General features: G+C 33.1%; 1 protein-coding gene across 6 annotated transcripts in view; it reads right to left on the reverse strand.

The window, feature by feature from the left end:
- PDS5B (PDS5 cohesin associated factor B) overlaps window positions 1-16,549 on the reverse strand; it is a 210,854-nt gene that overhangs the window by 154,237 nt on the left and 40,068 nt on the right. For 5 of the 6 annotated variants that reach the window (XM_031960714.1, XM_031960713.1, XM_031960712.1 and 2 more), the window contains exons 2-3: window positions 3,659-3,776; window positions 2,841-2,967 (exon numbers count right to left, since the gene is read on the reverse strand). In XM_031960714.1, coding sequence (XP_031816574.1) covers window positions 2,841-2,967; window positions 3,659-3,753 — 222 coding nt within the window. In that variant the 5' untranslated portion in view covers window positions 3,754-3,776. The remainder of the gene's footprint in view (window positions 1-2,840; window positions 2,968-3,658; window positions 3,777-16,549) is intronic. The other variant, XM_031960715.1, reaches the window with a different exon arrangement.

The following is a 16,549-nucleotide window of genomic DNA, read 5'->3' on the forward strand; positions in this document are numbered from 1 at the left end:
GCAGCTTATAACCCAAGGGATCAGTTTTGCCTTCTTTCCATCATCTTCAGAATCTTTATTTTTGCACATCAACCTTCAGGTAATTATCTCACTTGATCTTACTACTGTACCCAACGTAGCTTTAAAAATCATTTTTCTTGACTAGGCTCATCCTCACGATTCTTACAAGAATGTACTATTTTATATTCATTCTCAGTTACCTATCTTGCTTCCTTACTGGATTTACTGGATGGATGACAAATCTGAAAGGGATAATGGAGGTCATTCAAGTTCAACACCCTCATTTTACAGGTGAATTAACTAAAACTTAGAAAGATTAAATTACTTGTCCAGGATCACAAAATTAGTAACTATCTAAGGCATGATTCAAACACCAATCTTCCTGACTCCTAACCCAGCTCTCTAACTTCTATATGCATCTCTTTAAAATATAAGAAGTAAATTAGATTTCTGGACAATTGAACCAGCAACAGGAGTACTTCTGTTAATTCTGTTAAAATTCTGATTAATTTTTTTTTCCTCCCTTGAAAGCATCTTTTAAATTGAACTGCTATATCTAGTTTTAGAGCATGGAATCATACCTGTACTTTCTTTCTGAATTCAGAAATCTGTCCAATCAGAGCCTATAGAGCAAGGCATCAAAGGCTATCTAACATTTCCTTATCTGCCAAACTATGACAGGATAGTCACTTATTCTTTAGGGTTCTGACATTACTACTTACCTGTCAAAATCAAGTACAAAACAGCAATAATTGCCCTTCTTCACTTCATTTCGAGGAATAAAATTACTAGGAAAGCAAATGAAGAACTTTTCGGGTGCTACAATTTTAGCAGTTTCAATGGATTGGGTTTGTGTTAATATAAGGAAAATGTAAATTAACAAAATGTATATGAACACGTTTCATTATTTAATAATAATAATAGAAAACCTTTTCTAACATACATAGATGTGGGCAAATTAAGTAGGATAGCATGTTAAATCCATTCAGTGCTTTCTTACTTAACTAAAAAAAAAGGCCACCTGCTCTAGCTATATTAGGCATAAACATGCAATTATACAGTAATATATTAAGAGCCATTTCTGACTATAAAAATATACCATATAAACATGTCAGTGCTCTCTAATTTTCAATTTAATATTTTCAGAGAGCTCAGGTCAAGCTGTAGAGATAATGGATAGAGACAATTAAAGAGTAAAACTAAATTGATTACTGATCTAATTTTAATGAAAAAAATACTCTAAAATATGAGGAAGACAGTGATGACGGATGATGGTAATAGTGATTGTCACAGTAGTCACAGTAGCACTGGTAGTAGTGAGAATTCCTCTATTGTTTTAAGATTTACAAAGCTTACATGCCTTCATTTGATCCTCACAACTACCATTCTAGAAAGTAGTTAGTATTATTATTCCCATTTTACAGATGAGAAAACTTAGGCTGACAGAGATTAAAAGACATGTCTAGCATCACACAGCTAGAAAGTGACTGAGGCAGCATATAAACTCAAGTCTTCAAATTAGCTCTTTCTACCATGCAACCTAGAAGCCTCAATATATACATGAAAACTTGATATCCCTCTCTTTTTGGTGCTTGGAATCATGTTTTACATGAGGTGTTTAGACAAATAGTTACAAAAAGGCAATCAAACAACAAGACCATATCCTAGGCTCTGTGAATATAAATATAAAACAGCCTGCCTTCAAATAACTTATATCTTAATGAAGTGGACACACAGAGCACACATAAATAGATTCAAGACATATAAATATTAATCAAATATAAGATTACTATGGAAAAGAAGGCCCTAGCAGTACCCTACGGAACAGGATCAGGAAAGATCTCCAAAAGTACTTGGTACTTGAACTGAATATAACCGAAAGTAGGAATTTGGGGATGCGCAAGAACAGGACAAGAGGACAGCAAGTGAAAAAAAGATGGACAATGAAGCATCATAAGGAATAATATTAAACAGGACAGAGTAGCTGAATTGTGTAGAAAGCATGGAAGAGACAGTAATGGATACGTCAACTAGAAAGGTAAGAAAAGTCCAAGTTTCAAAGGGCCTTAAATGCCAAAGAGAACTTATAGTTTATACTAAGAGGTAGAGAAAATCACCTAAGTTTATTAAGTATAAGGGAAGACATGGTCAAAGTTATTTTTCAGGAAAATCACTTTTGACAGCTATGTAGAGGAATAGACTAGAGATAAAGGTAGAAAGACCAAATACAATGCTATCGCAATAGTCCAAATGAAAAGTGATATACCACTAGAGTGCAAACTATGTAAATGGAAACAGGTGGACATATCAGAGAGAGGTTACAGAAATCTAACAACTGTATATATAAAGAAAAAAGCTGAGGATGAAAAAAAGGTTTTCAATCTTTAATAATAGGGAAGTCTGGAAAAGGGGTCAATTTTTGGAAAGATATTAAGTTCTGTTTAGAACATCCTGAGTTTGAAGAACCTAACACATATCTAGTTCAATGTGTAGCAAGCAGTTCTTAATACAGGACAAGCTCAGAAGAGAAACTAGGGCTGGATGTACAGCTCTAGAAGCATGGTATACAGATAGGATAATTAACTCCATGGAACTGATATGGTCAATAAGAGCTAGGGTTCAAGTTCTAGAGTCAATAAAAGCTGTTCAAGTTATCCATATGATTCATAATGGCCAAGTCATTTAACTTGTCAGTGCTCCCAGAAACTATGAAACAAGGCAGATAACGGCATGAATTTGCCTAAAGAGAATTCTTTACACCAATGACATCACAGGTCCAATCCCAAAAAAGTACAAAATAAAAATAAATGTGGCTTTTATTATAGCCAGACAATACTAACCTTTAATCGTCTCACCATCTCCTCTTTAGATATTTTGTCTGAGATCTCTTTGACGCCAGGAGGATAAGTAATTTTTCCATCATTGGCCCTTGTCTTTGAATGAGCCATGATTGAAATATTTTCAACCCTAAAACAAGAAAAAAAAAAAAAATTAAGGTATGTTTTGTATATTCACATATAAAATATTAACTAGATGCTACAGGACAAAGAATATCAATATAGACATATCCCCATATAATCTTGCCCTATAACTCCTGTTCATTAATAATATTAACCACACCCCACCACAATCCCACTGTAGTTTCATTAATTTCTCCAGCTCCTGAACAAGAAAACTCCTACTCTTACTCCTTTTCCCATCCCCCTCCCCCATTCCCTCTGTCTTTGGTTTCCTTTTTACAGCCATATGTTCATGAAACAAATTAACAGGGAATAATATGCCTATAAAACACAATTTAGAAACAAATTAAAGTACAGCTATTGTCTAAGTTATAAAAACTTGCCTAAAATAATTAGAAAATTATTACTGATATAATGAGGTGTGTAAAAATTAATCTATAGGAATGGCTAAGTAAGTTGGAATACATGAATGTAATAAAACATTATTATGCTATAAGAAATAATTAATATGATAAATACAAAGAATGGAAACACTTAAAATGAACTGATGCAAAATGAAGTAGAACCAGAAAAATAATATGTACAATGACTAACAATGAAAATGAAAAAACGACAACTAAAACTGAAGATTGCAAAATTATAATGACCAAGCTTGGCCCCAAAAGAGATATGAGAAAGTATTTCATCCCCAGCCCTACCCTTGTTGCAGATGTGGGGCGACACTGAATATAATTTCAGACTTGTTCAATATGCTGGTGAGTTTTGCTGAACTTTTTTTCCCCCTCTTTTTCATCCTTTGTTATAAAGGCTGGTTTTCTAGGAGGGAAAGGGGAAGGGATATATGAGGAAATGCAGGTGATATAAAAAACAAAAGACCTCAATTAAAGTTATTTTTAAATTATTTTATAAAGTTTTACCCAAAATTTAAATAATTTTGGTTAATCTGACTACCTAATACTAAATTTCCTCTTTTGGACAACCTGTTCTTGTTGGTGCCAACAAAATTCTTTGCCATTACTTTTTCTAGCCTTGTCCAACAAATAATACTTTTTTCAAATATACTATATGGTTGTGAGCAGTTGGACCACTCACCATTCCTAAATCAACAATACCCTTTTTCCACCTCTATACACCAGTTGCCTTATACATGAAATGCACTCCTCATCAAATCTCCTGTTGAATTCCACAAGTACCAACCATGCTCCTCATCTCTACTCCTCTAATTTCTCATAATATTTTGCCATGCCAAAGGGTCAGTCACAGCATTTAAAGAGACAAAAAATGTAGAAGATTATCTAGTTCAAATCCCTCATTTTTACAGGGAAGGAAAAGGCTTCACTTCTTCAGTCTCTCAGAGATATTTAGTTACAGGTCCAAAGATTATACATCTCTCTTAGTACTTTCCCCTTCTTTTTCATAAGAGCATAAGTATATATCAAAATCTGTTAAAAGTTATCTACATTCTTATCACTTATTCTCTCCTTAATTTCTTTGTAATGTCTTCAACTCCTACTACTTCTACTGAAATCTAACTATTAGAGACTACCAAATATTTCCTAATTGAAAGCCAAGATTGAGTACAATAGAAAAAGCAATGGATATATAGTAAGAAAAATCTTGGTTCAAATCTTGGCTCTTACTACCTCTTATATTTAGGCAACTCATTCTACCTGTTTGGATCTCAATCCCATCATCTGTAAAATGAAGGAGTTGGTATTCTTCTAAGTTTCTTTTCAGTTCTAAATCTATGACTAAGTCTAAAAAACATTTTTTCAATTCTGACTCCTTAATATATCTATGGTATTTGATGTTATTTATTCGATTGACTTACTCCTAAGTGGGCTTCAAAGAGATGTTTGTCTTTACTCCTTTACTCCTAGCATTATCCTATTTTACTCCTTACCTTTATTTTGATGCTATCTCCCAACCCTAACCTGTGAGTATTAACCAAAGTTTTGTTCTCAGGTCTCATTTCTTCACTCTTCTTCCACACTTCATCTGATTTTGCTTCATGACTTGACCAATTGTAAACAGCTAACTCTCAAAAATCTTTATCTCCAGTCCTGACTACTCTCCTAAAGCTTCAGAATTAAATCTCCATCTTTATGTCCTGCAGACATTATAAATTCAAAAAGTTCTAGAATTTTATGAAATGAGTAAAAGGAAGCAAAGTCAAAGCAACAATATAAAAAAAGACTACAATGCAAACAAAAACACCAGCACAAGGCAACAAAACATTATCAAATACAATAGACAATGCTGGTAGCAAATTACTAAAGTCAAAGCATACAACCTTCCTTCCCATTAAATAGTAAACTACAAAACAGATATTAAAATGTACCATTAATAATTCATTTCAACAAGCATTTATTAAGTATATACAATATGCTAGGCATTGTGCTGGATCCTCATTATTCAAAGATTTAAAAAAAAAAAAGTTCTTACCCTCAAGGAGCTTATTCTACTCAAGAACTTACTATAACATGAAACATATTACAAGGATAACTGAGCTGGAAAGAAAGTAATAACTAGTAGGAAAAGGGAAGACTTGAGAGAAAAGATGGCACCTGACCTGAGTTTTGAAAGAATTGAGAGACAAAAGTGAGAAGACTTCTGTTCAAGGAATATTGAAAGGGAGGGACTGCTAGAAAACAACATATAAGTCTTCCCCCCTCCTCCAAAAAAGTCAGCATGTTCAAAACAGAATCTAATGGCATAATGAAAAGAACAGTGCACTTAGAACCAAGTTACATAGGACAGGTTCACATTCCAGTTCTAAACATTTATTAAATGTGTGACCACGAAGTAAATTAATTATATGAGTTTCAGTGTCCTTATCTGTAAACAGGGATAATAACTATTATCTACTTCAAAAAATTGTTTAAAGTGCTTTGTAAAAATCATTATGCAATTATACATTCTACACATCATATAAATGTGAAATAGTATTTTCTAAACCTGCTCAAGTTCAAAATTTTAACTATCTTTAATTATTCTTTCACTCTTACTTCTCATTGCTATTAGTTATTTAAGTCCTACTGTTTTAGTCTCCTTATTATCCAGAACAAATAGTATTTAACAATGAATGAGTAGTCAAAAGATACTAACAAACACTCTCCAAAGAAATTTTAAACTATCATAATAACATAGGAAATAATGCTCCAAATCACTAATACTAAATCAAGGTAACTCAGATTTCACTTTATCCTCGGAAAATTGGCAGTGGTGACCAACTGGAAGAATAATCAATGGTGTAGAAGTTGTGTAAAGACATGCATAATAATAATACAATATTGATGGAACTTTGAATTAATGAAGCCATTTTAGTAAACAATTTAGTATTATGCTTTAGAAAAAAGAACTAAAGTATTTATACTTTTTGACACAGATCTCACTGCTAAGAGTATATAACCTCCCCTCAAAAAAGTCAGACAAAAGGAAAAGTCCTATGAAGCAAAAAGAAAATAATAAAATTTTTCTTTTTTAAAAATTGCCCCCCCCCCAAAGGGTGGAGAAGTAGGGGAGAGAGGGAGTTTTACAGCTAGGAGGCAAAGTTGATAGAGTAACAATCATAAAGTCAGTTATGACTTTAGTTCACATTTATACACTAACTAGCTTTGTGACCCCGAGAAAGTCACTTTAACTTTGGTTGCCTCTAAAAAAATTGTCTATCATCCATATCCATGCAGGGGCCATTCTAATCCAAAATTTTGCCCAAGAATCCATCCCATCCCTCAACCCCACTAGGCTAGTCCTCTCCTCTAAAAATTCCGACCTGTCCCTTTTTAATAAATTCAAAAAAGGATATCCAGAATAAGCAATAGATGCTCATGAAAATTTTGTATAAATGGAAAAGTTGGAATAAGGATAATTATTGGTATTTTCACATTTGTTTTTTCCTCTAATTTTGTAATCATAAATATCTGACAAACATATGTAATAGTATACACTTATCATAGTAAACATTGTTAATAAATATTTTTTAAAATTTATTTTGTAATTGTGTAATAATAATCTGGGGAATTTTGATTTTTGTTCCACACTCTCTTTGATATGCCTTCAGAAATGATCTGATGTGGGGAGCAGCTAGGTGGCACAATGGATAGAGCACCAGCCCTGAAGTCGAGAGGACCCGAGTTCAAATCTCATCTCAGACACTTAACAATTCCAAGCTGTGTGACCCTGAGCTAGTCACTTAACCCTAATTGCCTCAGTGAAAAAAAAGTAGAAATGAGGTGATGGCTCTAATTGTTATAACAACTATAGGACAGACCTCTCTTTTATATGTACTTGGTCTGGCTGCTTTTTCTACACATCAATAACTATTAAGTTTCAAGTCCAAATGGTGGCTTCAGCATGTACATGGCTGAAAAAAAAGATGTTACTAGAATCTCTGTAAATGTTTTCCATTTTATAATGTTTTTTGCCAATTAAAGCTCTAGTCAAAGTTTCATTAATCCTGATTTTCTCTCTTCACTACTTCTCTTTATTTTGTGAGGCACTCTTTCCTCTAAGATTTTCAAGGTGAATTTATATTCTACCTGGTGTAGCCCTTAAGAACATCCCCTTGGCAAAGAAATCAAGTTTACTAGCTGGGATGATTCCTAGGTTCCTCTGGTCTCACCATGGAAAATCAATAAACACTTATTAAAAATCTACTTGTGCCAGGAACCATGTTAGGTATGGAGGAATCAAAAGTGAAATAATCTTTATTCTAATGACTTTACATTCTAATAGGGCAGATCTGGATTTAAATTTAAAAACTAATTAAAATTCAATTAAACTTTTATAAAAAGCATATAATTAGGATCTATTTCCTTTCATCCATCCATTTCCCACTTTTAGCATCAAAAATTCACTTAATTAAATCAGAATCATTTCAAACGCAAACTATATTGTTCCCTTGTCTTTATTCATTCTCTCACCTTAATTCATTTGGATCAGTGGTCTGTCTTTAAGTCTGCCTAAATCTTAAGAGAAGATTCAGGAAAGACTGACAAACCAATGGCTTCCTGTTCATTAAAATATAACCAATTAAACTTTTTTGCTCATTATGTGAATTCTTTTCTCAGATGAAGAAGTGATGATGGATATAAATGATGCTTCCATGTAGGCTCCAAGATTTTGGCCTGCCTCATTCCTTACTCCGTTTTAAACCATATTATTCAACATTTTTTGTCAACCTCCTCTTTTCATTAAAGTCACTTCATTTAAATGTGTATTCTCTTTTAATAAAGATCTTAGAAAAGATTTTTCTAGAATTCTCTACTATTTCATTCCTTTGCAACAATTGTTGGTGGAAAAGCTATAATTATTTTTATAGTCCTTTATCACAAGTACTTCAATATAAGACCACCAAATGTCCAGCAAAATGCACAATAAGACTTTAAGACTACCTCTGAGCCATCAAAACAGAACTTTGTGGAAAGTACTAAAAATACCATTTTTAAATGTATCAAACTTTATTTTTACAAAATCATCTTGTCTTTTTCTACAAAAAGCTCTTTACTCATTCTTTACTCTGATTATCTGACTTAACATTAGATCATTCTAGATCCCAATAATTCTAAACTGCATTATGAATGACAGTGAAACAGGATCCAAGAGACATAGAAAAGACCAAGTCACGATCTGTGTTGGTATCACATTTTTCTCTGAAAATTAAGGGGATTGAGTTTACATGATAAGACACCCCTCCCCAAATCAGAGGAAAGAATTAAATGGAAGAACAACAACTATACCTTTAAAATCTACCTTAAAAGATTTAAAAAGATATAGTTATCTCTAAAAATCCTAAATGACACAATTTTATAGTCATAAGAATCAAACAATTTTCAAGTTTTTAATCTGAAGGCATTCACTGTGCTATAAAATTTCCTGTAACTAGTTCCCAATACAACCAGTAGATGGTACTCTCCATGTGGACAAGCCTACAAGAACACATTTAAACAGAAAAGTAAAGTCACTCAGCAAGGGTTATAAATTAAAAACTGGGTAAATATATTATAAAGAAAAAAAAATAAAAATATATACAAAATGAAGTAATATGCCCTTTAAAATATCTACTAGAAGACAGTATTCATATATTTTTATATTAAATAACTTAAAAATAATCACTGATATACAAGAGATATCTATCATAAATATGCTATTGACATGACAATAAAACGTACTTTTATACCAATTCCAGATTAAATGAGTTGCTAAAGAATAATATGTAAATTTTATAATTTAAATATTTCAAATATTTTAGAGGTCCTTCTCATTTAAGAAAATCTTTTTAAAAATAATACATTTCCCTGCTACTTTAACTTTACTTTTTAGTTTAGTTTTTTCATCTAGAAATTTTGTTGTTGTTGTCTTATAGGAACCAAAAAAACACAGAAAAACAATGTCATGGATGAGGTAAGAAATCATGGTAAAGTTATATGGTAAAAACAAAAGGAAAAGGCCAAGCCTTGGCTTTTCTAATCAAAGACAATGCTGGGAGTAATTCTTAAAATATTTATATTTTAGACTATATTTAACATAAAATTCTAGTACCTCAAGGCCCACAAACTAAGAGTCATTCTATATCATTTATTACTCATTATCTTTTATACAAATGGCCATATGCAGCCTGTTGCCAAGGCTTCTTAATTTCATGTCTGTAATATTTCTTGAATATGCACCCTTTTCTTCTCTGACACTAATACTTGAAAGCTGGTCCTCCACACCTTACAATCTGCTAGTGAGTGTGCCTTCCTCAATCTCTTCCCACTCCAATCTATCCCACCATTCAGCCACTAAAATGATTTTCCTAAAACACAAATCTGATCAATCACCCCATCCCCACTCCACAAATGCCAGTAAGTTCCCATCACCACCAGAAACAAATACAAAACTTTGTTTGGTATTCAAAACCCTTCATAACCTAGTCCCCATCTTTCCAGTCTTCTTACATCCTATTTCCCCATGTACACTCTCTGATCCAATGACACTGGCCTCCTAGCAGTTCCACAAATAAAATGCTCCACATCTCTTAGCTCCAAGCATTTTCTCTGGCTGAACCTCTTGCTCGGATAATGTTCTCACTTGGACACTAGGTCTTTCAGTCTTCCTTTAAGTCACAAATAAAATCCCCCCTCCTAAAGGAAGCCTTCCCTAACCCCTCTTAATTCCAGTGCTTTTCCTTCTTTTTTAATTATGTCTTATTTATCCTATATATATCTTCCTTTGAATGTATCTGCATTTTGTCCCACCCCTTAGATTGCAAATTCCCTAAGAACAAAGTCTATCTTTTGCCCTGTTTTGTATCTCTAGAGATTAACACATTATAGATGCTTAATAAATTTTTACTAATCAACACTAGACTGTTGGAACCAAGATTTAGATAATGCTAACACTCTCCCACAAGTCTTTCCAATGGCAACTAAAATTACCTTGGATGTGGATAACCCAACTGTTAATTTGCTATCCCATACATCTTATCTAATTCCTGAGAAAACATAACTATTATTTTCCTGATTTTACAAATAAAAAAATTAAGGTCAAGTTTACCTTGCTGCATAATTCATGATGAAATAAAGATTTTCAGACTCTAACCTAACATCCTCTTCATTAAACCAAGTCTATCCTCAAAAACATTAGTTCATTTAGAAGCAAAAAAGGATTATAGTTCTAAGAATTTGTGTGTGTATATGTATATATATGTGTGAGTACATATATATATATATAAATGTGTATACATATATGCACATATATATTTTAAAACTATTGTTTATAGTTTTTATAGTTTAGAGTCTTTTGTTTAAAGAATTCCCAAAGAAAGCTAGCTGTCCAATAATTAGAACAGAAACAGGACCACAAAAATAATCTTAATTCCAAACCTTTTCAACATCACTATTTCCAAGACATAATGCAGTAGCTATAGCTCCATCTTTTAAAAATAATTTATTTTCTCTTCCTATTCTTTTTAATCTCTTTCCACGTCAGCAATCCTTTACAATTACATGCAGCTAAGTAACTTAACCTTCCAATTCTTCCCTTTTTCATCTTAGCTGTAGTCCAATGAGCAATGGACTTAAAAGTTGGGAAAACAAGTTCAAACCATAGGTATCTCAGACAAGATTCTAGATGGGCCTAGGCAAGTCACTTAATCTCTCAATTTCCTCTTGTGTAAAATTAAAGATGGTAAAATAAGGATAAAACCTACCTCACAGGATTATTATGAAGAACAAATGAGATAATACATGTAACTTTTCATATACATCTTAAAGCAATCAAAAGCTGAAGGCCTTGCTTCACATTTAACTGAAAAAACTGAGGTCATTGGTAAAGAGCTTCTCCTTCCACATCACACAGATAATTTCAACCACTGTCTTTACCTCTTTCTTGCCACAGTAAACTATTCTATTTGCAAAAATGATAACATTCCATCCCATCTTCTACAGCAGATTGCCCCCTCTATAATCAATCTCATTCGTTTTCCATCTGTCCTTCCTACTAATGCTTCCCTACTGTCTTCAAAAATGTCCAAATCTATTCCATTGAAGAATGTGACCATGCTGTTAAAAAACAAATCAAAGGGACAGATTCAGAGAAATCTAGGAAGATTTATATGATGCTGAATGAAGGTAACAACACAAGAATTTATACAGTGTCTACAAGATAAAAAAAATGTTAATACTAAAAAACTTAGTTACTTTGATTAATGAAATAACCAATCATAACTCCAAAAGAGGAAACATACTTCGTTTCCCAAATCTTGACAGAAGAGTTGGGCTAAGGCAACAGACATATTTTCAGACATGGGCAATGTGTTGATTTGTTTGCTTGACTATTCAAATTACAGGAGAGAGGGTGGCATTGAGAAGCGAACAGTTGAGAAAGAGGGAATAGTATAGTGATAATGATTCCTCTCAGGTTTCTCTCTAGACTTTTAACTCCCATAGAAACCTCTTCATCTTGGAAGCTCTATTGCAACTCAATCCCTCTGGATTTTGGGGGGTTTTTTTTAAGCTTCTTTTTTATATGCAGTGTTTTTCCCTCTTAGAATGTAAGTGCCTTTGTAGTTAGAGGCTTTCTGCAAAAGTATTTGCATTCTCAATCTTAGCACAATTTCTGGCACATAGTAAGCATTCAAAAAATGTTTTCTGAATGAAATAAGATAAAGATCATCAAAGAAGCACAGAAGAGAATAAAAGGTAGCCCAGAGGAGAGACAGAAACAGGACAGTTTTGAAACTATCATGTTTGTATATTATGGAAAACAGCATTTCCTTATATAACACCTGAACTATTGCAGTAACCTGCTGGTCAGTCTTATTATGTCAAGCCTCTTCTCACGCCAGTCCAATATTCCATTCAACTTTCAAACTCATCTTCCTAAAGTGAAGGTCTGACCATGTTAACCTCCTGCCCCTTCTCAATCAACTAACTCCATATTGCCACCAGGATCAAATATAAAATTCTCTATTTGACTTTTAAAGCTTTCATAATCTGGTTCTTACCTTTCCTGTCCTCTTGTAACTCATTATTTTTTCTTGTACTCTGTGATCCAGTGACATTAAATGTTACTCAAATACAATACTCTATCTCCTTACTTAGGGCACTTTCAGACTGTCCCTCTTTTCTGGAACTCTATCCTTCCTCATCTCTGTCACCTGGAATTCCTGGCTTCTTTCAAGTCTCAATAATAAGTTTTACCTTCTACAAAATGTTTTTCCCAGTGCTCCTTAATGTTAAGTGTCTTCCCTTGGAGACCACTTCCAATTAATCCTGTATAGAACTTGTTTGTATAGTTGTTTGCATGATATTTCCTTCAGATTGTAAATTCCTTGAGATTAGAAACTGGGGGGTTTGTTTGGTTGATTTGGGTTTTTGGGTTTTTGTTTTTGTTTTTTTTGCTTTTCCTTGTATCCCCAATAGCTGATGCATAGTTAAGTGCTCAATAAAAAGATGGAGAGAAGTTGCCACAATGAAATTGACAAGCTTTGACAAAAAAAAAAAAAAAAAAAGCTGACAGGGAATTTGAAGTGAAGATGGAGGGAGAAGTAGAGGAAGACACTTGAGAACCCTGACAGACAAAATGGACTAATTCTGGATAACAAATGTTGAAGTTTGATAATATTTATCCATCTCAGAATGACAAAGTAAAATTAACATTCTGGAGGGAAAAATAATGTTAGAGCACAGACCTTTGTTTACTTATCTTTCTTCTTAAACCAGTCAAGATAATTCAAGTGGGGGAAGTTACTAACGGGGACAATAAGAAAGGTTTCCAAGAGGAAGTGGAAGGTGAAGAAAGAAAAAGGACTAATAAGGAAAAGTGTGATCAGTATGTATCCCAGGAATAAGGAACACTTGTGCAAACCCCACAATGAAGATCTAGGGGAACAATAAGAGTCATGAAAGGAAGTAATGTAGAACAAACATAGAAGGCAAGCAAGAAATTTTGATCTCCAACACATTTATCTATTTACTTATTTACACTAAACTGCATACATCTTTGGAACCAGCAATACTAATGAGATAGGCATATACAGTCAGTCAATAAACAAATCCAAAGCAATCCCAATAAACTTTGAACAGAAAATGCCATCTGCATCCAGAAAAAGAACTATGGAGACCGAATGTCAATAAAAATATGCTATGCTCACTTCTTTTTTGTGGGTTTTTTTTTTTTAATCGTGATTCATAAATAAATTTTTTTTAAAAAGAAAAAATAAGCATTTAAGTATCTATGTGCCTGGTATTTGCCAAGCACTGCAGATTTAAAGGAAGGGAAAAGGTTTTTCCTGCTCTTGAGAAATTCACAATTTAATAAAGGAGACAACATTCAAATAGTTACATACAAATATGCTCTTCTTAGGATAATTAGGAAATAATTAATAGAGGGAGTCAAGATTAAGAGAAATCAAGAAAAGTTTTCCTGGAGAAGGAAGATTTTAGGTGAGACTTGGAAGGAAGTCAGTGAAGCATGCTTTATATATCTTTTTAAGTAATAGTTGACCATTGTACATATACACTTCTGATGTAGGTCCCCATCACCTCACATCTGGATTATTACAAAAACCTGCTGGTGGCTAAGTCTACCATAAATCTCTTCACCTTCCAGTCATTTAGCCACTTAAAAGAATTTTCCTAAAGCACAGGTTCTGATCACTCCTTAGTCAATAAAGTATGTTTCCCTTCACCACCTCTTAACTAGAAAAATAATGGTCTTTTAGTCCAAATGAAGAGACATTTTTAGATATTAAAAACTAATACATTTTCATATGCATTTATTTTGCTTGACTATTCTTATTTGCTATGAGGGAGGACTTTTTTGTGAAGAGGAATCAGCAATTAATGACCATAGCAGAAAAGTGTTAATAAAACATTTTATGATATACACAATAGACCAGGAGAAAGAAGTCACAGACAAGGACAGCTTCTGGTATTGGTATTAAATGTAATTAATATAAACGTTCTATTTGAAGTCCTCTGTTTGGCTCCCCCATCTCATTCCACCACCTCACCTTTTCAACTTTTCTTAGACCTTTCCCTGCTCCTCACTTACTGTTGAGTCAATGACACTGGTTTCCTTATTGTTGTTCCTGGAATGACACTCCATCTCTAGACTCTGGACATTTTCTCAGTCTGTCCCCTATTCGTCTATCTCCTTGCTTCACTGCCTAACTAAATCCTAACTAAAATCTTCCTTTTCCCAGAAAACTTTCTCAATTTTTCTTAATCTTGACTCCTTCAATAATTATTTTCTATTTATCCTGTGTACAGCATATTTGTATGTAGCTATTTGCATGTTGTTTTCCTCATTAAATTGTAAGCTCCTCAAGGACAGGAAGTATCTTTTCCCTTTTTAAAAAAATAGAAATCAGTGAGTAACGATCCCAGCAGAAAAGTATCAATAAAACATTTTATAATATACACAATAGATCAGTATAGGAAGTTCAGAAGGAGACAGACAAGGACAGCTTTTTGTATTAAATGTGTTTAAAATAAACATTCTATTTTTAAAACTGTATAACTAAAGTTATTTAAAAGTTATTTTTCCTTTCCATGTTGAAATGTTTGTGTTTAAGATCATAGTAAAAAGAAAAAGCAAATTTTTAACTTAAAAACATGGGTAGAGGAAGGAGAAATAATCTGAAGCCAGATTATGAAAGACCACAAATCAGGCTGAAGAGTTCATATTTTAGCCTTAGCCATAGGGGACAGCACGGAAATGGCATACTGAAACATTTGCTTTAGGAAGATTTTTGGGGCAGCTACATGGAAGACTGATTAAAGCAAAGAGACTGGAAGCAAGAAAACCAATTTTAAAATTTATTCTATGAGAAGAGTGGATAAGAACAGAAATAATACAATGGTGGTTTTAGGAAATGAGAGGAATTTTCAGATTTAGACAATATGAAAGGTAAGTAGATATGCAACTGATTTGTTTATGAGGGACAAAATAGAGGAAAGAATCAAGGATGACTCTTAAGTTGGAAGACTAAATGATGATGGTCCTCTAACAGAAATAAGAAATATTAAAGGAGGAGCAAGTTAAAAAGAGAGTTTAAAAGTTTAAAGAAACAATGTAGAAAAGTCAATCTAGAAGTACTATGCTATTTATACTAGTGGTTCTCTAAATATAGTCCAGAGAATGGGGGGCAAAGAGGAAGGGATGGGTGTCTCTGAAATCTTTTCTGAGAATCTACAAATTCAAAATTAGTTTTTATTTCTAATATGGTAAATGTCTACAAATATGAACCACATAAAAACTCTTTGGTCAGATCCTTAGTAATTTTTAATACTACAAAGATACTAAGAACAAAAGTTGGAGAACTGATTTATATTACCTTGTTAAATGATTTTATTTATGTGTATGGATATATATATATAAATTTTTATAAAACACTTAGATTTGTACAAAACTTGAAGATTTACAAACATTACAACAACCCAACTTCCTGGAGTAAGTTGCAAAAGTATTTCCCCCCATGTTACAGACGAATGCATTGAGTCTCAAAGTGGTTACAAAACTAGCCTGCTATGGCACAGGTATAAAAAGCAGTCAAACTCAGATCTCATGAGTCCCACACAAGTCCAACATTCTTTCCCTAACACTAAATTATAAACAAGATATGATACTAACAAGAAAATATACTGGCCTTCAAATTCAAATATACTGTACCTAATTTCAAAGCCCAGCTCTAGTCTTTCCTTAGAAAAGCTTCTTAAGTTCTGTGGCCTCAGTTTCCTCATCTGTAAAATGGGGGAGGGGGCAGAGAAGAGAAGGAAAAAGAGAGAATGCCCTAGATAAATTATCTCTAAGATCCTTCCCATTTCCAAATCTATGATCCTTCTTGTCTGTACTGCTAGCTTAAAAAAAAAAAAAATTACTCCTGTGGGAGGGGTGCTAGGCAAGCAGACATTTTTATCTCAGCAAATAGGATGGGGTTTCACTTACTAACTATACTTATACAATTTGGAGAATTGGATCTAGAACAGCTTTGATATCATTTCAGAACAAAGCAACTTCTCAATATTTATCATTTCACTGGACTATTTCAACAATGGAAAATTGCTAGCTAAATTCATCTGAGCTACAAAAATTTTATT

Source organism: Sarcophilus harrisii, chromosome 3 (assembly GCF_902635505.1).
Source record: "Sarcophilus harrisii chromosome 3, mSarHar1.11, whole genome shotgun sequence".
Classification (NCBI taxonomy): Eukaryota; Metazoa; Chordata; class Mammalia; order Dasyuromorphia; family Dasyuridae; genus Sarcophilus; species Sarcophilus harrisii.